The 21,702-nt window shown below is 40.5% G+C and overlaps 6 protein-coding genes across 7 annotated transcripts in view; 3 read left to right on the forward strand and 3 right to left on the reverse strand.

The window, feature by feature from the left end:
* LOC131890192 (serine/threonine-protein kinase PRP4 homolog) overlaps positions 1-2,816 on the reverse strand; it is a 7,398-nt gene extending 4,582 nt beyond the window's left edge. The window contains exon 1 of the mRNA XM_059239495.1: positions 2,584-2,816. Coding sequence (XP_059095478.1) covers positions 2,584-2,686 — 103 coding nt within the window. The 5' untranslated portion in view covers positions 2,687-2,816. The remainder of the gene's footprint in view (positions 1-2,583) is intronic.
* Positions 2,817-4,392: 1,576 nt separating this feature from the next.
* On the forward strand, positions 4,393-9,867 carry LOC131890194 (CUB and sushi domain-containing protein 3-like). Its single transcript, XM_059239497.1, has 7 exons — positions 4,393-4,638; positions 4,708-5,088; positions 6,106-6,603; positions 6,672-6,884; positions 6,947-7,153; positions 8,674-9,594; positions 9,676-9,867. Exons 1-7 carry the CDS (start codon positions 4,488-4,490, stop codon positions 9,783-9,785), a joined length of 2,481 nt encoding a protein of 826 aa, XP_059095480.1. The 5' UTR covers positions 4,393-4,487; the 3' UTR covers positions 9,786-9,867.
* LOC131890199 (uncharacterized) lies at positions 7,132-8,461 on the reverse strand. Its single transcript, XM_059239505.1, has 2 exons — positions 7,542-8,461; positions 7,132-7,470 (listed from the first exon to the last, which is right to left on the reverse strand). The coding sequence occupies exons 1-2, from the start codon at positions 8,357-8,359 to the stop codon at positions 7,179-7,181; spliced, it is 1,110 nt and encodes a 369-aa protein (XP_059095488.1). The 5' UTR covers positions 8,360-8,461; the 3' UTR covers positions 7,132-7,178.
* LOC131890204 (uncharacterized) lies at positions 9,837-10,533 on the reverse strand. Its single transcript, XM_059239510.1, has 2 exons — positions 10,175-10,533; positions 9,837-10,105 (listed from the first exon to the last, which is right to left on the reverse strand). The coding sequence occupies exons 1-2, from the start codon at positions 10,484-10,486 to the stop codon at positions 9,881-9,883; spliced, it is 537 nt and encodes a 178-aa protein (XP_059095493.1). The 5' UTR covers positions 10,487-10,533; the 3' UTR covers positions 9,837-9,880.
* A 2,804-nt stretch (positions 10,534-13,337) lies between these two features.
* Positions 13,338-15,425, forward strand: LOC131890201 (uncharacterized). The gene is made up of 5 exons (XM_059239507.1): positions 13,338-13,459; positions 13,537-13,819; positions 14,299-14,469; positions 14,527-14,749; positions 14,812-15,425. The coding sequence occupies exons 1-5, from the start codon at positions 13,344-13,346 to the stop codon at positions 14,832-14,834; spliced, it is 816 nt and encodes a 271-aa protein (XP_059095490.1). The 5' UTR covers positions 13,338-13,343; the 3' UTR covers positions 14,835-15,425.
* A 1,277-nt stretch (positions 15,426-16,702) lies between these two features.
* Positions 16,703-18,540, forward strand: LOC131890203 (uncharacterized). 2 transcript variants are annotated; one of them, XM_059239509.1, is made up of 3 exons: positions 16,703-16,986; positions 17,067-18,137; positions 18,212-18,540. In XM_059239509.1, the coding sequence occupies exons 2-3, from the start codon at positions 17,673-17,675 to the stop codon at positions 18,431-18,433; spliced, it is 687 nt and encodes a 228-aa protein (XP_059095492.1). In that variant the 5' UTR covers positions 16,703-16,986; positions 17,067-17,672; the 3' UTR covers positions 18,434-18,540. The 2 variants fall into 2 exon arrangements, with proteins under 2 accessions (XP_059095492.1, XP_059095491.1); XM_059239508.1 differs by having other exon boundaries at positions 16,703-18,137.
* Positions 18,541-21,702: the final 3,162 nt, after the last annotated feature.

Consider the following 21,702-nt stretch of genomic DNA (forward strand, 5'->3'; position numbering starts at 1 on the left):
GGGGGTGCATTTTTTGACCCAAAAACCAAACAGGGACCAAATATTGCAATCGCAACACTACTGGATTACAATCTGCCTGCGAAGGCAGATTAATTACATCAGTAACAGGTGTGAACGTATTTCTGGCTTCAGATTTCCCTTCTGTTTTCGAGATTTCGTTTTAAAACCATCCAGGTTAAATCGCCACTCTAACAGAGCAGTCAATGGATTGATTCAATTCCCTCTTCATTTTGCTTCAAGCTAAGTGATTACTACTGGATTGATGCATATCGCAGTAAGCATGAAATATTACTTATCAGCCGCTTGATTGGGCCTGGACATGAACCACTGGAATATGGACGGCGAGGATTGGGTCGAGAGTTGACATCTCAGAATCATGCCAACGCATAACGAGCCTTTTCAAGTGAGACTGACTCCAGAGCCCAGTTTCTTAATGCCAAGGAGTGAAGCTTAGATCGAAAAAAAGGTCTTATTATTAAACTACATAAGTTGGATCTTTTCTCGATCTAAGATTCACTCCCTGGCTTTTAAAAAACTGGGCTCAGGTCACGGCAACCATCTTTATTAATTTTCAGGTCGATCGAATGACTTGGCCACAAGTGATGTCTCCCCAAAGCTCACTACTTAACGCTACACAAAATAAATAAGGTGTTTTTCTTGCGGTAATTGGCCGCATTCATGTTTATGTAGCGCTCTTAAAGAGGGCATAACTTTTGATCCCGTGGTGAAAATTACAAAACGTAAAAGTATCAACTTCCGGTCTGTTTCAATGGAAGGACAAGGCAATGCGTTCACTCACTTCCACAATGTCTCCCCGTCCATGTTCAAATATTATCGGTGTTCATTCAAATAGCCCTATCAAGTTTCCACAGAAATATCCAAATGCATTTAAAGAAATGCATAAAAACCTTATAAAAACGAAAATTTTCAAAAACCTAATCAATGAACATTGGGAACACACTTAGAGAGCACTTACATGGAAATCATGATACGATCAAATTAATTGCTAATTGGTGATATGGGATGTAATGATCAATTTTTTGTTTTCAACTGCAAAATGCCCCGGTTACATCTCAATTTAAAGTTCAAAAAAAAAAGCGAACTTTTAATATCACAAAAGTGAATGATTTTCTTTCTTGCATAATTTCAAATAGCTCAAAATCATGTTTAACCGTACTCAATACGTTATAAAACTACAAACTTTCGAAACAATATTTTAGAGCTATTGAGGGCACACGGAGTTGAACTTTCATTGCAAATTTCACAAAAATCAATGAACCTTCAGAAAAGCCGCTTTTTATCAGTTTCAAACGTCATCAAGAAAATCCCGAATCTTTAAGATTACTTTTTACATGTTTTGTGTTCACAATTCAAGTTTTATGGGTGATTAAGTATCCTTTTCGTGATTATAAAACATATTTCAAAAAATACGCTATAAGTGCGTTGTTAAGTGACAGAAAACAGCATTTTAAGAGTATGAAAGAATAAGGAAAACAATATTTTTCTCTGTAATATTAAAAACACATTTTTGGGGGAATTCAAGATAAGATATAACCGGGGCATTTTGGTGCTAAAAACTACTAAAATTGGACCATAAAATCCGACATAACTAAGAAGCAGTAAATTAGATCCCATTATAATTTCTAAGCAAGCGCTTTCAAAGAGTGTTCCAAATATTCATTGATTAAGCTTTGGAAAATTGACGTTTTTATTTTGCGTCTAGGCATGCAAGTTTTTGATGTGGCCTTGAATTTGACAAAGCACGAACTTCTAGAAATATGGACAGTGAACAAGCTTCCCGCCAAATCGGCCTGCTCGTGCTCATAGCGACTCCGAGCCCCGTTTGGAAATATAGTGTATAAACCTAATTCTCCTCAATTGAAGGCAAATCCTCTTTATAGTATTTACTTGTAAAATGGTTTGTTTCAAAGTTATGTTGCCAAAAGCTTATGCAGCTGACCAAAAGGAGGCCGAAAATTCGAGTTTTAAGTGGTCTTTACTCCATGACTTGGACCATGTCTCGTGAGTTCCTCAAGTATAGGTTTGGGCTCAAATTTGGCCAAGTTCGTCTATTCAACCAGAACTTGTGTTGGTATGAAGTGCTTATTTGGAATAAAGTGAACGGTTTAGAATGTATGACATTTTTGCTTCCGTTCACAGTCCACATCTCTAGAAGTCCACGGATAAAGCAAAAAAGCCAAAGTTGTCTCTTATGATTTGGCGCACTCGAAAATTGCCACGATGTCTTTAGGTACTTCCGTCAAAACTTCACAGAGCATTTTCAATTCAGGGTTATATTCTGTAGACATTATTCATCCCAAGATTAGAGCAGAGGGGCACTTTAAAGTCATCCTTGTAATATTTTAGACCTGGGCACCGGATTTTGGACGGCCAATCACCTCAATGTGTCTATGTATCAATGCTGGGAGTGCGACTCTGCTCCCATCTCTGGATGGATAATGCCTAGAGCTATATTCACGGTCTGAGCCTATTGGCCACCATTCTGGTCAATCAATCTTTCATCATCATCATCATCATCATGATCAAGACCAGTGGGATGCCGGCATTGAATGCATTACCCACCCGAGGATCCGCCGGCCGAAAAATGGGGACTATGGCCCGAAGATAAGCGAGGGGCCGCCGGGGCTGTATAGCGATCCACAGGATCCTCGTGATAGGAGCTCATGTTGGCCTGTTTCCGTGGCACGCCTCAAACACGAGCCCAGCCAATCCAGGCTGATCCACTGATCCAGTTTCAAAATTGCAACAGAGACACCGTTGGTCTTCTCACTTTGTTCCCTTTAAAGCTCGAGCTGAGGATCAGTGTGGCCAAGTTTGTAGCCCCGGTACTGGCCAAATTCGAGCGCAAAAGGAGCCATGGGCAGTCGTACTAAAGATTTGGTCGCACTATTTAAGTGGAAGGGGGATTAACCACTAGCCATTTTAGAGCCTATTTGGCCTGGGCAACCTTTGTTTGTCTGTTTTCTCACGGGCTTTTCTAACCGCTACGGGGAATGCAATCCCCAGTACTATTGAAACGTAACATTATAGTTCGTTCATGGATCATGTGTGAAATTGAGGTTTCGAATCATAGTCAGAAAACTTATCTCAATCCCCAATACTGGCGTATGAAATGGCAATAGCCACTTTTGAAAACTATGGCCTCCGTGGAGAATATTTGGCAGCGCTTAAAAGGATCCATTGAGGCACGATCCTAGATAACTGGCAGGCTTTGATGGGGATATGAGATATAAAACTATCGATGTGAAGGTGTGGTAGGATATGATACAACTTATGAAATATACCACTCAATTTCAATTCAAAATGAGCCTTTTTGGGTTATGAAAAGGTGATATTATGGTGACATTTTCATTTTAAGGTAAAAATCAAGCCGTATCCAATCTAATTATTTCTTAATCAAAAGTCCAGCCAGCGTCCAAACGTTGCTGACGTTCATTTAGGGTGACCAAAAAATAGACAGAGGATATAGATTAAATGAAAAAGCACGAGTTAATCCCGTTTCCAATCAAATTGGATATTTTCATCTGACTTATTACTGGATTCAAAAAACACAATGTCCTTTCCTTGATCCAAAACAGGTGGTAGTATCTCTTGTGGAATTGACGTTTATACTCTTAAACACTTGAGGAAACCGCAAAGTTATGGCCTCTGGCTTGTCATTATTCAGGCATTCAGAAATGTGTGCAAAAAGATGATATTGATATACTATGCATTAAATTGGGACAAGTTTTTCTTGTATCTGGTCATTTGCGTTGCAACTACTCCTTAACTGCTATAATCATACATATAGAACAAGCTTCAGTCACGCTGCAAGTAACGATGGCCCTTTAAAATGGCTGAATAGGCAGACAATCACCAGCCCCTAGTCTAAAAATAGAGTCAAGAAATGTAGGAAATGTGATTTGTTACATAATATGAAACATCTCAGCATTAATAGTTGGGGTCTAAAATAATTTCAAAGAAACTCAATGGCTTCTCAAACGGCGAAAGCATGTATAATGGATATTTTGAGTAAGAGATTGCTTTTAGATAAATATTTTCGATTTCAGGGCGATAATTAACCCATTGAATATGGCCTTCGAAACTTCAATGTCAATCTATCAAAAAGACAAAACCATCTATTGTGCCGGACAAAAAGTTCTATGATGGTTTTTCTATCAAGGATTCGCATGTTCTGATTCAACTCAAAAAGCAACCAATCAACCAAAATGTTCCAATTTTCAGGGTTCATTTTTGAGCCAATAATTCTCAATCATTAACGGAAGCCACGGAGTTTGAAACAAACCTATCAATGCAAATATTTAATTACTACATCTTGATTTGACTTTCAAGACACTTAATACTGTTTTCCCCAAGGCAACCTAGAAATTGGAACCCTGTTGGAACAAGGGCGATGTTCCACAAAGGGGACCAAATGAAACGCAGTCAGCTCAAAGATCTGTTTCGAATATGTTCCCAATGAAAGAATGTATGATGCCTCAATGAAGCTAAAAGTCCTGGTATTGGTGTCTTGGGGATTGGCTTGGTCTGTGACCGGAACCGGAAATGAACGTCTAAGCCAGCAAGATTTCCATGGTTTAGCTAGAACCCCCCAAGAATCGAAAATCCGATCAGAAGGTAGGAATCGAGCATTTGGACATGGCCCATAGACTCAATACTGAATACCAGACATGCTTGATGTTCTAGGACCACCTTGCTTTCAACCGGAAAGTATTGCCCATGGGGTGACGGATTGGGACGGCAAGTCTTCCATCTCGCGTTATGCCTGCTTCCAGGGTTACCACTTGGTAGGACCACCCACGGTTGAATGTCGATATGGACGGTGGTATTCCGAGCATGAGGGAGTCACCACGCCTACTTGCAAGCCAATTACGTGCAATCATCCCCATATAATCAACGGCCGATTGGAAACGGGCGAGAGCGTTCGTTATCGTTCAGGCGAGGAAGCTCAGGTCCTTTGCGATGAAGGTTACCAATTGAGGACCCCATCTTTGACGGCCAAGATTATTTGTAAGGAAGATGGCAGCTGGGACTCATCGGATCATTCCCAGTTTCCATCTTGTAGAGGTAAGTACAAAACATATAACCGGATTTTTTTTATTTCTTTTTGCGAACTTCCTTTTCGCCATTTGGAATACCAACAATTTAAGATGAAAGGTATATATGTATGTTAGTATGATTTCATGTTACAGTTCACGAGCCTCTAACGATGAGGATTGCGACCGGAAATATTTTTTTTCCTCTCATGCAAAATTAGTACTTCACAGGATCACAATCACACCTAAGTTATGAGATAATCACTGCAAAGAATTTGAATTTTCGGCTTATTCTTTTGGCGACAAAACTTCGAAATAAACTATTTTACCAATCACTAATGAAAACAAATAACTTGCCGTTAATTGACGAGATTGGAGTGCCTTATTTCATTACGATACTCAAAAAGGTGGCTCAGAGTTGAATGCAGATTGGGCGAGAGGCCCGTTCACAGTCCATAACTAATTCTAGAAGCTCGTGCATACGTGTATTGGTATACACAGAAAAGACGAAAAAGTAGGATAAAGGACCACCGTGGGTGACCTCTGTGAAATGTGACGGTTACATATTTTGCTTATTTTGAAGAAATTTCCATTTGGTTTGGAATGGTTTACGTATTCAAAAAATAAGATTGAGTGTTCTACCAATTTGAAATGTTGAAATGAAAACCATGTCAACAAATATTGAAGATGGAGGGCATTAGTTCATACTTGGAATAAGTTTATGACCTATTTTTAATTCAAACGAAAAGATTGACACTGTATAATTCTAACTTAAACATACAAGTAAAATATGCATCATTTTTGCAATATCAAACGAATTTCAAATTGAACTCTCTATCACTGTCAATAGCTCATAAATAGGACAAAAAGTCTGTTGATCAAGTCTCTCAAGTAAGGGCAAATAAATACATTCGATTAGATAAGGTAATAGCATTCGTAATGCATTTGTTAACGAAGTCAATTAAAACTAGCATGGCAAATTTAATAAATCCCCCTACCGTGACCCTTAATAATGTGTCAAACGTTCAAGAATTAATACCTTTTTCAGAAAAGGGATGCCCATTTCCTGACAGCTCCATCCCAGCCATCGAGAATGGAAGTCTTGAAATCAACGGGATGCGTATCGGGCAGAATGGTCTCTATAAACCGGGTTCAGTGGCTCTCTATCATTGCAAGCCTTCCTATCTACTGGTTCCCTTATCGGCTGGGAAACGTGTATGTACCCGGGGGAAGTGGGGCGGGGCCTTGCCGGCTTGCATCTCGGAGGCCCAATCATCCTTGGTTAGGGAGTACTGCCCAGCTCCGCCCTCCATCAATAATGGGTACTACTACACGGACCGGGGATCCGAAACGCCCTTAGCTTTGCCCAAGGCATCTTCTAGAATGAATCAGTACGAAAGAGGCAACATCGCCCGGTATCATTGCAAGGAAGGGTACACGTTGAAGAGCTTTCAAGGAAAGGATATCTACCGATGCATGTCGGATGGGGAGTGGTCGCCCAAAGTCCCACCCGTTTGCATGGGCATCGATGTCAGCAACACCAACGGTAGTTCATAGCAAATGTGTTTTGGAAAAGAGTCGCGTATCAATCAACATACCTTTTGTTGTTCTCAGACCCTTTGGAACAAGTCATGTGTCCCAGCCCTCCGTTGATACCTTATACTGATTTCGAAAGAATAGAGGGATGGCTCACCTCCAATGGTGCCATCCATGGAACAGTCTTAGAATACAGTTGCAGGGTGGGTTACCGGGATTCCCGAACACCCTGTCTACCGACCAGACGGACCTGTCATGCTGGTCAATGGATAGGAAGGAAGCCCACGTGTGGTAAGTCTGAATTGATAAAACCTCATCAAGTGCTTGATGCATTCGATAAGAAATCTTTTCAGTCCCGTTTGACTATTGCGAAAGACCTCCCATCATCAGCCATGGCTTCATGACCTCGAATCCTGATGACGCCTATCATGTGCTCTCTGAGGTGCTCTACCAATGTCATTTCGGCTACAGAATGAAGGGATCCAAGCTTTTGAAATGCCATGCGACCGGTTGCTGGATGCCCAACGAACTTCCGGAATGTGTTAGAGAAGACCTTTATGGTAAGCAATCAATGAATTGGTATATTTACACATCTTTAGTGGCACACGCCCAAGTGCAAGACGTATCCATGTCCAAACATCCATCAGCGGTGGTTTGCCCTTCCAGACAGCACGATTCTCCCCCTGAATTATTGCATTGCTGATTCTCCAAAGGACACCCTTCAGAAATGGGCAAACAAGCCATCCAGCAATATTCAGTGCCCTCGGGACACATGTCGCGGGTTGCTTGAATGAATTCGCCCCCGGATGAACAAAGATCCGACACGTGTTGAGCTGCGGGGCCATTGTCGTAGAAAATGGCTCCAAACGTTTTGGTGCTGGAATACGAGCACAAGGTTAACATTGATGTTTACTATGACCTCACATGGGTTAATGCAGACATTCATACTTGGGTGCGAAGTCAGGGACAGCCTTGGTGGGAGCCACATACATGCGGGCGTAGACCACACGGTCTTCACCTTTGACCATGGCTGGAACACCATGAGGAGCAGCTTGGAATCTTTGAGTGAGCTCGTTTTGGAACAACCATTCATCCATAGCCCGACCAAATACCACGATCACATCTCCTTCATTAGCAGTTAACATGTTCCCTTGGTTGTCCTTTATCATCAAAGGTTGAATCTTAGAGGGTGTAACCAGAAGAAAAAGACCATTATCTTGGTGTAGGGGTAATGTTCCAAATTCTTGGGAGGGATCCTCAATTTGCTTGTAAAGATGAACATGGTCCAAATAAGGGGCGTTAGACAAATAAGTTCGAGCCAAAGTTCGGGTGTCTCTGTCCTCGTAGTAAAACGGCAATTCCTCGTTGATCATGCCAATCAAATTCTTGACCAGTATTCCAACCTCGTTGAAGCCACTTTCAATAGCCTGTGTGTTCAAACATTCAGGATGGGCAGTGGTCTCATCCTCACTGAAGAGTGCACTGGTGATTCGTTCCACAGTTCCATAATTAGCCTTGACCACATTTTTAGACGTGTCCAAACAGTTTCGTGCATCGGTTTGGAGGTGCTCTAAGGCTAGGGTGTATTCTTCACTATTAGGCAGGCCAGAAATGATGAAAGCTCCCACATTTTTCACGGCTTCCTGAACAAACTCGCTGCGATCGTGCTCCATATTATATAAAAGTGTTTCGAATTGGAACACTGGAACTTGGTTCGCTGAAACATGGCCAAATGCCAAAAGACCCAGGAAAAACATAAACTTCATCCTATTGGACTGTATTTGTATCTAGTACTGAAGTTGGTAGTGGCTTTTTACGTCGAAGCCTTTATCTCAAGCTTTGAACGTGAATTCGATTACTCGTGATTTAGAGAACTGAAAAGAACTAAACAAACTCGAAAAAGAGATAACCACGTTGTGCGTTCAAAGTGTCCGTGAATTATACGCTTCATGAATATGAAGTGTGATGTCGTATAGGCAGACACTTGTGCCAACATTTTTTCAATCTCGCCTTGTAATTCATATGATTAAGATATTTTCCAATCGTTACAATCTGCTTTCAACAATGCGGTGTTTTTCAGACCCAGGATGGAACACGTCAGACGGTTCAGAGATGCCCCTGATCCCCATCCTAGTGTCCATTTCCATCGCTTGCTCCGGGATTGCCGTCATGACAACAATTTGTATGGTCATTCTTTGCCGGAGGAAAGGAGGGCACGCCCCTTCTCCATCTGGTCCCGCCCATTGGTCAACAACAGTAACAGTCACTCCAGAATGCTCTCGTCAACGAGAGACTCTTCGTAATCGACAAGAGCAAGATCGAATGGCTTTGATCGCTTTTGCCGATGGGGTCCAACAAGTAACCCTGCCGAGCTACGAGGAAGCTCTTCGAGACTCGGCTGGCGTACCACATTACATTCCACATTTGATTCATAATGAGTACGATAATCCTTTAACAACAACCTCAACCATCACAGCTCAGGCCGGAGGGAACGGGTCCATGAACTCTGGTTATCGACATCTCGGGATCTCGACCACAACAACAAGGAACAGTCGAGGAACCAATGGTCATCATACTCGAAGGACCAGGCAACATCCTAGTGGCGGTAGCAATCACCGATTTGATAACTTGGATGCATTGTCACAACACTCAGTTCACGCCTGGCCCCCGCGCTCCTCCACTGGAGGACACCACAGAAGAAGACGAGAGAATGATGCCTTGAGCGACTCCGTCTCACACCATTCCGTTAACCTATGGCCAAGAAGCGGTGGCCACCAGTTACAACATCAACCCACCAGCCTCCGATCGTCGTCTGGAGGATCAGCTTCGGCGTCCATTGAAACTATGGGAGGGTATAGCTCAGAAAACACTCAAACGCAAACAACTTTAGCCAACGGTGAAACATTCTCAAATTCAACCAGTACCAGTCAAACCCCATCTTGTCGAGCCTTGGCGGGCTCATTGGCATCTTTTGATACCTCTTCGATCGTCAACACTGAAGGTAGTAAATAGAACCGCTTCATATAGATTAGTACTAATGACCATTTGTTTATATCTGACGATTTTTTTCTTTTTTACTCAGGTGTTCCATTACTAGAAGAGCATGAATTGGAAACGGAAGCGAGTAACTCTACCGTATCAGCAGGAGACACGGGAAGCGCCACCTACAGTGAGACCAGTTCCAAACACTGATACCTCTTTGAATTGTGTGCTGCAAGAGTTCTTTTTTTTCTGCTCATTAAAAACATTCGCAAAATTGTTTTATTAGCCCAAATCAATGTTTTCAATCATTTTTTTTCAAATGCTCCGGATGATGAAGCGGTAGATTTAGGAGAAAATTCTTCAAATTCGCCGCTTTCCTCAAAGGATCGGTCGTCAATGAATGCCTCATTGTCTATTTCTTCAGGGGTGAAAAACATGTTACAATTTCCGCACTTCAAGCAATAGTTTGAGCGACAACGGAACGACAAACGGCTTTTGTAACAAATGCACTTTCTTTCCCCAACATCGGCCTGTAATAGAAAAAAACATTGTTTTTTTTCATTCCTTCAAGAGAGATGATTAACCACCAAAAAACAAACCTCTAGACAAATTTGGGATGCAGCTGTTCTTGAAATGAATTGTGCGATCTGTCCTTCGTCGTCCTCATTGACATCGGTCTCTTCGTCCCTCCCAGCAATTGTTACCGGCTCTTCTTCGCATGTATCGTCTTCGCCAGAGGCCTCAAAGAATTCAAATTGGTTTAACCCATCGAAAAAGGGTCTCAAGGATCTAAAGAAGCCTCCTCCCCCACCTCCTCGAAACCTTTGTCCTCCTCCTCCTCTTCGACGACCCAAAGTTGGATCAAGATTCAGGAGAACCAGGCACAAAACGATCGATAGAAAACCCTTCATGATGCTGCAATGACTGTGGATGGTTTTCTGATTTGGTGCGCTTTTATGTTTCCGTAGGTTCTCCATGCTTGAGAGGTTGTCATGGTGGGTCTGTGTCCATGAATGCATGTCTCGTTCACAATCAACCCAAGGTGTTTGAAAACCAACGCACCTGTTATCAATATAAATGGTCTCTTTGCGCGTTTCGTTTCGAGCACCCGGTATAAATTTGTGACAATTTTCGGACCACAAGTGCTATGTTTCCATTCCGTTGATCAAATTTCTAGGAAGTCTGCTTCCGGAAATAAGCTGGAATTCCCAATTGCTTTAGAGGGTTCAACATGTACGTGAGCCTCATCGAGACTAATTTAATGTTATTGCGACTTTTCGAGCCACATGTCATTAACCAAACACCAATCATGGGCTAACCAATCTTCTAAGGGAACAAGCATTAGAAAGATGCTTTAGTTCCTACTTAGTACATATTTTCCTGCATTAGATCGCATTTTCAAGTCGAAGTTACTATCAAAAATTGACATCCAGTGAGAGAGAACTTGTGTTTTCCATTACTCAGTTGAACCCAAGATTGACATTTTCTTACCCTTTTAAGCAAAAATTTACTAGAAATCTTAGACTGCCACCCTCGTGCGTTGATATTTGATGGGGATTAAACTCAATGAAAAGGTAAGAACAACGAATATATTGATGCAATCATAATCTCTGATTCAACCATATCAAGTCTGCTCTCCATGACATTTAATGTTCACCACTTGATCATCGTCAAGCCAAGCGTTCACCGGACATTCAAGATATGTGCCATCATCCAAAAGGAACCGAATCCAATCTCCTTGCCAACCATCTGAACCCACATGACGCAATTTCAAGATGGGCAACTTCCCTTGAGGCATCGGAAATCCCGCACAAGCACCAAGTTGTTCATCATGGAACACATCAACCTCGTTAGGATTGTAGTTGTCCACAGAATTGTCCAGGCTGCCTACTTCACATTGTTGAAAGTCAAGGTTGACCATCTCCACAGAAATACCACTGAAAATTAATATAACAAAATTCCAATTTGAAATATTGTCAATCAAAAAGCTCCAATGTGGCTCTATTTTAGGGTACTAGAGGAAAACTGTCATTATGATCATCTGGAATGTCTGCCGACGATGAGGTCTATAATTAATTTTTCGGACGTGAGCGAAGGCGTTGCTGCCTATTTTAAGTGGCCTAGTTTAACCAAGTAGGTCACTTTGACTACGGATTTCGATTTTCAGCCAAATTGACTGGGTGGTTCAAAAGTTATGCCCTCTCAGAGCTTACCACATAACATTATACAGCATGGTTGAATTAGCTCCCTTGTACTGTGTTAAAGAATTGCAAATCTGGGCAAGTTTATATCATTTCCTCTTGTGATATTTGAGAGAGAGCATTAGTTATGATTTAGTTGTTTTATTAAGATTTCTACAGAACTGTTGAAGTATCTGTATCCAGTTGAAGTTGGGTAAGGCTTTTCAAATGTGTGGTTGGATATATCGCACGTTTAAGTCCAGATATAGCATCACGATGCTGACTCTGTACAAGTCGGTTGTCCAGCCACATCTTGAATATGCCTCACCCATTTGGTCTCCAATGAGTTCAGCAGGTTTGCAAAAGCTCGAACAAGTCCAAAGATGTTTCACTAGGAACATCACAGGAATGAGAGAGCTCTCATATTGGGAGAGGCTAAAAAAGTTGGGACTGTACAGTGTTCAGAGAAGGTACGAAAAGTATCTGATACTGTACGTCTTCAAAAGTATCCATGAGCTTTGTCCCAACCCAGGTTTTAGGGTCAATTTTAGTGACCGTAAAGGCTTAACGTGCGTTTTGAGAGCATCTTCAAGTTCTCGAGAATCCAAGATAGTTCGAACAATGAAGTCCATATCTCTTCTTTCTCCGGCTCCTTCATTGTTTAATTTGCTTCCCTCTGATATTTGTAGGGAATGCGTAGGCCTTGTTGATCCGGTAGCATCATTCAAGTCAGACTTGAACCAATTTTTAGATAGCATTCCTGATCAACCCTACATTCAAGGCCTAGCTCGGTCTGCCAACTCAAATTCGTTGGTAGACCAAATATCTTATAAAAATTGAAAGGTAATAAATAGACGAATTATAACCTTTCATTTTAATAGTACTGGGGATTACATTCCCTGTAGCGGTTAGATAAGCCCGTGAAAAACCAAACCAAAAAAAAAAAGTAGGGCCAGTCTCATTTTGTAGCAATTCGTAATACATGGACAAGAATCAAAGATGTTAACTATCGCCCGAAGAGTCTCAGACTTTTTGTGAACTGATTGTGTATGCCGTAAAATCAAAACATTCTTAGAAATGACGATCTGTGTCATACCCCCAAAATGATTCAATGAAGAAATATATATTAGTCTTGCCTTAAAACTTTTCTTTGAAACCTAAATTTATTATTTGTCTATTGCGATATCTGGTACATTACATCGAATCATTTTATGAATGAATAATTTAGGGATCAACCCCAACTCAAAAGATGTGAGCATGAAAATGCGACGAAGCCTTGGTTGTGTTTTTTAGACGAACGAATGGACAACTGTGTACTTTAATGCGAACTCTCTGTCCCTTGCTTCCAAATTGAGGTCAACCTTCATGGGTAAATATTTTTTACGCCTTTAACGTTTCCAAAGAGTGCCATTTTTAGCATTCTATTGATTTTTGAGAGCGTAAACCTGAGAGCGTTCATCTTCAAAGAACTTACATTGAATGGTAAATTAATGTCTTACTCCACCCAATACTACCCAATTTTTCTTCTATTGGTTCAGTGAGTCCCAATGGTGTGACACCCATGACTTAATTCTTCAGTAGTTCCAACATGTTCGTTAAGGTTGCACGTGTCTTTTTCTTTTGTCTATGCTTTGTGGGATTCCTTTTGCAAGGTTGGGAGCTTTTCTTCAAGTTTTCCGAAGGAGCTACCACAACCATCACATCGTAAGTATTAAGAACCCACTCGTACTTTGCTTCATTGAGTTCCAAGACACTGATTCATGTAAGTGTTCCACCCTTAGGAAGATTTCACCCAAGAGTGGCCTTTTGAACTTTCCTCGGCTTTCCATCTGCCTTGATCCTCCCACCACCTTATCTCGGCTTTCTAAACTGGGTCTGTCTCTGCATTCGTGGAACAGTAACCAGTTAGATCCAAATGAGTTCGTCGAAACCAATAGTTGGCCCATTACTTCTGAAAACGACACGGATCTATTCGATCGATCAATGTTCTCCTTTGAAGAAGTATTTGAAAATATAACTTATTTCAATAGGACCTTGCATGTGGAGGATACTCAATACTACAAAGTAAGGTTACAATGGCAAAAAGGTCGGTTTTAGTACTGATGAGGATCAAATTAATAATCACGGGAGGTTGTTACCAGGGCCACCAATTTATGTTTTCAATGGATTATGATATCACTGGCGGAATGTCCGTAACCCGTTAGTAATCTTTGAAAAAGTAACCCTGATTTTTCTTCCTTCAAACCAGGGCTACTTTTTAACTTTTGCCTTAGGATGGACTTTTCACGCTTTCTGTCGACCTTGAATTTGAAATTTGATTTGACCACATCAATAGTTTTTAGTCCCTTTTAGCCGCTTTGATTCGAACAATTTTAGTTGAGTTGATAATTGAATTGATAACGCAATCAAAAATGTTAGCTGTAAAGACTTCATTATTGCAATTTTCTCCCTCCCACTAACTGAACCTCCCAAAAGATTTTGGCGAAGAAAACCTCTTGATCTTGAGTTCTAATATTATTAACTTGTGAAATTTGGTATTCTAGGAGATTAACACAAGACATACAGGAAAATGTTTTTCCGTATTGCTCGACAAGTATCCCGGAACAGCTAACTCTCCTGTTTTTATCAAGCTTAAAAATGTTTTTAAAGGACAAGATGGACACTTTAGAATATTTTTGCATGAACCAGGAATGGAGCTTTTATTGGTGAATCAAGTAAGCTGATCATATTTCTTTCAAGATATTTCTGTGGCTATTAATTGTGCTTTTTAGTTCTGGTTTAGCACCAAGAAGTTTGTTCTTGACATTTCACCCGGAACTTTCACTGATATCATGATCAGGAAGCACGTCTACAAGAAGCTTTACAAACCTCAAGAATTTGAAATGAGTTGTCGGTCGGATTGGAGCGATATAGATTATTATCAATGTTGTGACGAATATTTGGATGGTATAAGAGAACCATACCATTGCACATCTATATTCGACGTTTCTTTAAGTAAGTCCAAGTCCGTGAGAACGATTGCCCAAAACACCTGTCCATACTATCTTCCATTTCAGATCAGTCTGCTCTGGCGCTTTAAAAACCCATTTGCACGTCCTTCAATGACACCAAAACGTTGGTCATGGTTCAGGAGAATGCTTGGTTTGACAATAAGTTAGATATAAAATGTCCCCCCAATTGCAATCGTGCCTATTATACAGCTTCAACGACTGACGTGAAAATGATTGGAAGCCAAGAAACAACTGTCTACTTGACTCTGGAAACACTCGACACACTGATTGAAGAGGAAGTCCTTGTATACGATGGGATCTCCATGATCTCTGCGGTGGGAGGAAGTTTGGGCCTATTCTTGGGATTTTCTTTTCTGGACATAGCTTTCAAATTGGTACAAATCTTCCAAGATCATCTCAAAGCAAGCTAGAATGCATCAGAAGTCCAGAAGCACGGCCTTTTTGCCCTCATTTGCATCCTGAGTGTTGGTATGTTCAGAGAGACACCCTCTATTTCTTAGGAAACCAAGTATAAGAAGAGAGACAAGATTATAGACAAAGACAGAGAGAGAGAGAACGTATTAGTCTTGCAAGGTTAAGAGGTATACGTACACCAAGTGTCAGCTCCTATTCCAACAAAGTGTTGTTTTTTTCGAATAATAAATTACTTCGTAGTGGTTTTTCTCCAATTGATGGCTTCTCTTTTCAATTTAGGTTTGATTCGTCTGTTTTCGTATTAGTATCTAAGTGATGTTTTGCATTTAAAAAATGAAATTTTACCTGCATTTCTGTCAATTTTTTCCCTCAGTTATATATTTTTACTTGAAGATTATATATCGATTTGTCATTTGATTTCGCGTCTTAGACGCAATATCCTGCCGAAATATCGACCAATTGGCCCATGAACCAATGGAATGTGGCCTAGGATATTTGGGTCGAGAATTGACATTTTGGAAACAAGTCATTATTAAATGAGTATAGATTTTGAAGATGGCAAAATACTAAGATTTTCCTTATCAACCCCGTCGGTGAAACCAAGAATACCTATACCGAGAGGATTTTTACATGGCAAATTAGTGATACTAGGTCACTTTGTGGCGACAATATTTCAGCCCCCCCAAAATCTAAATGGGATGCTACCATACATTATGAAATAATGATCGAAAAAAAGATAATTGTTTATATAATAAAATTTCAAGTTATTTCACTTGAATTGAATTGATTGAAAGTGTCTTATCAATGTAATAAAAAGCCCAGAGTTTTAGCACCAGACAAATTATGAATGTAATAAAAAATGTGTGTTACCCCAAAATGACAGTACGTGTCTGCATATTATAAGCGTTTTTATAGGTACAGATTGACATAACAAGCAGGTTATTGTCACTACAAGGATGTTTTTGCAATTTGACTTGGTTGGGTTCATCTCAAACATTTGATTAGGTTCTTCTCAAATGAGACTGATCCCAGGTCACTGAAATAAAGTATTCTGATTGTTCTAATGAGCTTAAAATTATGGTAAGTAATCGCACTGTCCTGCAATCAGTCTAATTTGACAGAAAACACAATCCATTTACTTGCTTCCAAAACTTTTGTTCTCGACAATAACATACCCTTCCGTAACTTACTTTATTCAAAGGAAGTATTGGAGAGTCATTCAATGAACTTCGCCTGATTTAAGAAAGAGTTGTTATCAGGCGATATTAAATGGCTTAGGTAGATGATTTCATTTTTCGTCTTTTCCATCTTTTGATACATAAATCAAGTGAAGATTCTTACCTTTCGCCACCAACATCGGAGGCATCATCCTGATTGGTTTTCAGATGAATTTCGCGGAGGTTTTGCCCTGATGTCAAAGCAAAAAGCACGAACAAGATCAGCACAACTTGAGTATTCATCTTGTTCCTGAGGTCATACACAATAATAATTTGATCACGACTGTTATCTGCGAGTGGAATCCTTGTCCCAATGACCATCCTTATCGCTATCTACCTTTAGTCGTACTTTTTGCATAAACTCTCAGAGATGCACGTGATGGCCATGAACACATCGCACGTTCTTGACCAATTGGAGTTTTCTTATTGCCTTCCCTCCCTCAGTGTGGCAAATTGATCTCAATTAGTGCATCATTTTCTGTCCCCACTGACCAATGCGATCGAGTGATTGTGTCATTGGACTTGCTTCATATGAACTGCTAACTTTTTCCCAAAGCCAAGCATGGATTTGCCTCGAGTAACCAAAATGGTTGTTTGTCCTTTCACGATTTATGATCAGTGCAAGCAGTCTCACTAACTAACTAACTGTCTTTTGCCTCTATCCATTAGATGAACTCGGGGAAGGTCAGCTTGGTCGGTGGTAAAGATGAAGGATTTATTTATCGTTGAAAAGGTTAGAGACCTTGAGAGGCCTCGTACGAAACATGCTCACAAGACAATTGGAAACGAGGATAACCCTCAGGCAAGACACACGTAAACGCCACAACCCCTACTTTCTTTCATCTTTGGGACAACAGACTATTGTCGCCTGTCATGACTTGCGCGCCCAATCGAAGAGGTATTCTGTAGGCTAAACATGCCAAAGGAAAAGATCTTCAAAGGAGTATGTCAATCTGTCTCCTTAGACCTCTTCTGATCACGACTCAGTGACAATCTCTTGGCCAAGTGGAACGTGTACAGTACTCCTTGTATGTAGGTCCACCATTGTAGGCGGCATACATCTCTTGCTTTAGAGGTCTACATGTACTCTGGAATTCGAGCATGGTTGTGTTCAAGGAGCACGACCGTCCAAGTTGGAGTGCTATCTGCCAAAGGTCTACGCGCTAAGGACTTGAAGAGTGCTTTAGGCACAAGAAAGACACTTGCCAGGTGAAATCGAGAGCAATTAGTCGAGTGTGACATGATGATGTCCTGTTCGGAATTTGTCTGCCGTATATGCCAACCACCGGGACGACGACAAAGATCAACAGTTTATCTCAAGATCATCCCGCGACGATCTTAAACGTACTCAGTAGCTCTCAGGGCTTCAAAGTGAACACAATTCTCTCACAATCCCAGCAACTCGCTCTTTTGATCATGAAAGTTGTCGGTGTGGTGTTGGTGATCCTAGCCCAAGTGGTTTACTTGTGTCACTCCATGGCTTGGCAACCTCATCAACATCCTCTGTTAAGTCACATTCAGCCTATCAAATTACAAAAGGATCGGACCGAGGAGCTTCGAAGGGACAAGAGCCTTCGATTTGTCGATTGGTTTGAGGCTTCGGGGCCAGACGCTTCTTGCGAGATTCCAGCGGGAGTCCTAGATAGTAGTATTCTTCAGGATGGAGATGAAAAGGACCTCCCGGATATCAATGAAGGTGGAGTTCAAAGTAAAATGAGCCGGATTGATGTGTGTCGTAAGGTAAAGAGCAATTGGCTTTAATGGTGTTTTAGAAAGTGCAGAAGTTAAAGGCAATTCTATTTATCTTTTCTTAGGCATCTCCAGGCGATGAGAAGTGCATTTGCGCTCGAAAACCTTTCTCTCGCAAAGAATATAAATTGGAATGTGGAGTTTGCTCGGATCCTTGCGCTTTAGAATTCATTCCCAGGGATGAAACCAAGAGATCTTCCATGAAACAGATGATGACTGAGGATTTAAAACAACTGTTGATGGAGAGCTTCTTTCAAGAGGTCCTGAATACTCGGCGGAAAAAGTAATCGATTTTAGGATGTTGTATTTGGACAAAAACTGTGATTGTTAAATTTCTTGCTTATTGTCTGTTTAGTATTTTTATTGTATCAATAAAACGCCACTTTGTCTTTGATTCATCATCACTTGTGTCTTAAAACGCAGGCTTATTAACCCACTCTTTTAGACATTTTTCAGTAGTGGCTGGTCAAATCAACTCAATAATAACACTACTGTAACTTTTAGTCTATTACGGCTGTGCAAAACGTTCAGACTTTTTGATTTTCACACATTTAAAAAACCAACCTTTCGTGGTGTCTCAACCCTCCAACCTTGACATTCACCAATAGAATATGTATTCCATGATGAACCGGTCTTTCCCTAGCAAGACTTTGTTTGGGAGACCGTTGAATAATGCTGGTGGAGTCAATGGCGAGTATTCTCGTCGCTTATCCCCTTGACGGCTTGACCACTTTGCCTTATGCTTCAACCAATCTGAATCAATAATTTAGGTCGACGCGAAATTTAACTGGTTCTTTGAAGAGATCAAGCAGATAAGCCACAAAAGTATCAACTTATGACTCCTGCTCAGCAAAGGCAAAAATCGACTTAGAAGGAATTTCTGACAATATTTACCATGTCATGGCAGAAAGGGGGAAGAAAATGGCGCTACTCGTAAGTGGCTAAAATGGCCGTTGCTCCTCAAAATGCTTGACCTACATGCAAAACAATTTTCAATGATCTAAAAAAGTAATGGCATGATCCTTGCTTGCAAATGTACCCAATTTAGAAGCAAACAAGTTTGAAAGTAACTTAACTTTGACCAATTCCACAAATATTGTGATACATCTTTATGTATAGCTCCTAAAGTATTATCCACGAGCTTGAAACAGCTGCCAAAACAAACGTACATCTAGTCATTCACATCAAAATGATATTTGAATACGGCATACATACAACATTGGTTATCATCCAAAGTAATTTTGACTACAAATAGATTATGGTGCGTCTACACGACAAATAATTCGGCAAATAATTAGCCATTTCACAAACATTGTTGCCCATATCACAAACATTTCTCGGTTTGAACATGTTCAAAGATTGTTTGCCAAATAGAAAATGTTTCATAGACGACAGCATCCCCGCCAGTCATGCGAACCAAGGTGTCCATTTTCAGTAATCATGGAACTTAACTCACTCGATCCACGATGATTTATAGTGAAGAAAAATGGATTAATTGTAGTTCATCGTAATTCAGCGGCCTTGCGTCACAAAATGGAAACAAAATGTAAACAAGGTCTGTCATTGGTTGAAAGTGTGGGTAAGCAACATAGATAACTCCATAAATAGATCGATCACGGGAGCATGTTTTCGGTTCAGCTGTCGCTAGGTGTCAAAAAGTTCCGTTCGTAGTCAAAATTCCTAAGGCAACTATGATACAAATCTGAATCGTTGACGGTGCGTGCAAATTCTGAGCTGAAACTCCTAATACGACCCCTTGCCGAGCAATTGCTCCCCTCTAGCACCTTTCAAAAAACGGGTTAGAGAAAGCTAGCTGTCCAACCACAATTTAATACTGAAACGTTGAAGGGGCTCCATTTGCAATTTTCATCCATGTCGTGGAAACACTTACCTGAAACCAAGGACCTGTAACAAGCCTGGGTTCAGGCTGACCTCAAGAGGTGTTGGAATTATCTCGATTACGTAAAGGTGTAGTCACGTTGCCCACATTGAAGCAAATTTGTTGGGAGATTGAAACGAAATTCCGAATGCCTCATCATTGCGTTGCAATTTCGGATACATTTTGCTACACTTTCGAGATGCGTTGCTAAACAAGGGCAATTAATAGAATATGTGATTTGCTCTGCTAGTGTTCCAATCTTTTGAACATGTTACGTGTGTTATGCCCAAAAAGCATGTTTTTATACTGCTCTTTCTACATGCATATTTGTAAGAATCACAAGAAATTAAAAGAAAACAAGACTAACGAACGATTCATGGGAATGATTAAACTTTCCTAAAGGGAAATTTCACGAAGTGTGATTGTCACTTGCCACCCAGCGTCAGCTGACCTTAAATCATGCTCATCCAGTACAACTCCTGTGGAGCTTGAGCATTCTAGTTATTTGGTTTTCTATGGTAAGCAAAGTCGACGGAGTAAACAATCCCTGTCAAAGTGAAAACGCGATAGAGACGGGAAATTCAAACTGAACAGAAATCGTCATTTTCAAGGTCAAAGTTCATGTTCCAGTCAATAATTTTGACCAAAAATGTTACGACATTCCGACATTTTTGCAGCTGTTTCAGAATCAATCACAATTGGAATCCTTTTTGCATCATACTCTGGGCTAGAAAGGAAAAAAACGTTCCGACCAGTAGATAGCTTTCTATCTAATGTCGGCAAATCCCCTATGTACTGTAAACTTGATGATTACCATATGCAAAAAAACTGCAAATTGCAACAATGCTAGAATTCAAAATAGATTGTCGCTTCTTTCAATTAATGATCATTTATCAAACAAAATTGAGTGGCTAAGATTAATACAAAAAGAATGTTTCACCTAACATGATTTCACTAAAGAATTGGCCAAAAGCAAAATTAGTTACCCTTGGAAAATGATGAACTTTCGAAGTCCGCGGTTGGCCCTCAACCTAAGAGCAGCAGGAAGTTGGGATTGTACAGTATTCAGAGAAGGTGCGAAAGGCATCTGATATTGTACGTTTTCAAAAGCATTCTTGAGCTTTGCCCCAACCCAGGAATTAGTGTCAATTCTAGTGACTGAAGAGGTTAAATGTGCATTTTGAGAGCACCTTCAAGCCCTCGAAAATCCAGGCCAGTTAAAACAAAGAAGTCCACTTCTCTTCTTTCTCGTGCTCCTTCATTGTTCACTTTGCTGCCTTCAAATATTCGTAGGGCTTATGTAGGCGTTCATCCAATAGCAGGATTTAAGTCAGACTTGGATAAGTTTTTGACTAAAATTCCCGATCAACCTTATATTCAAGGGTTAGCCAGATCAGCCAACTCTAATTCATTAGAAAATCAAATAACATATAAAAATTAATTTAAAATGAATAAATTTCTCGGCTTGCGGGGATTCCAATCCCAGTAGCGGTAAGAAAGTCCGTAAAAACAAAGAGTTGAATGAATGCCCGAGATCCCCTCCACTTATTTCTGCCAATGGTTTGCTCCCCTTATCATTTTTAGCTTTTTAATGGCTCAAGGCACTGTGAAGAGACATTGACGATCATCCCATGCAGTCATGAAGATAAAAAAAATTCTACTGTGACCAATGAAAAC

This window comes from Tigriopus californicus, chromosome 11, assembly GCF_007210705.1.
Source record: "Tigriopus californicus strain San Diego chromosome 11, Tcal_SD_v2.1, whole genome shotgun sequence".
NCBI classification, from domain to species: Eukaryota; Metazoa; Arthropoda; class Copepoda; order Harpacticoida; family Harpacticidae; genus Tigriopus; species Tigriopus californicus.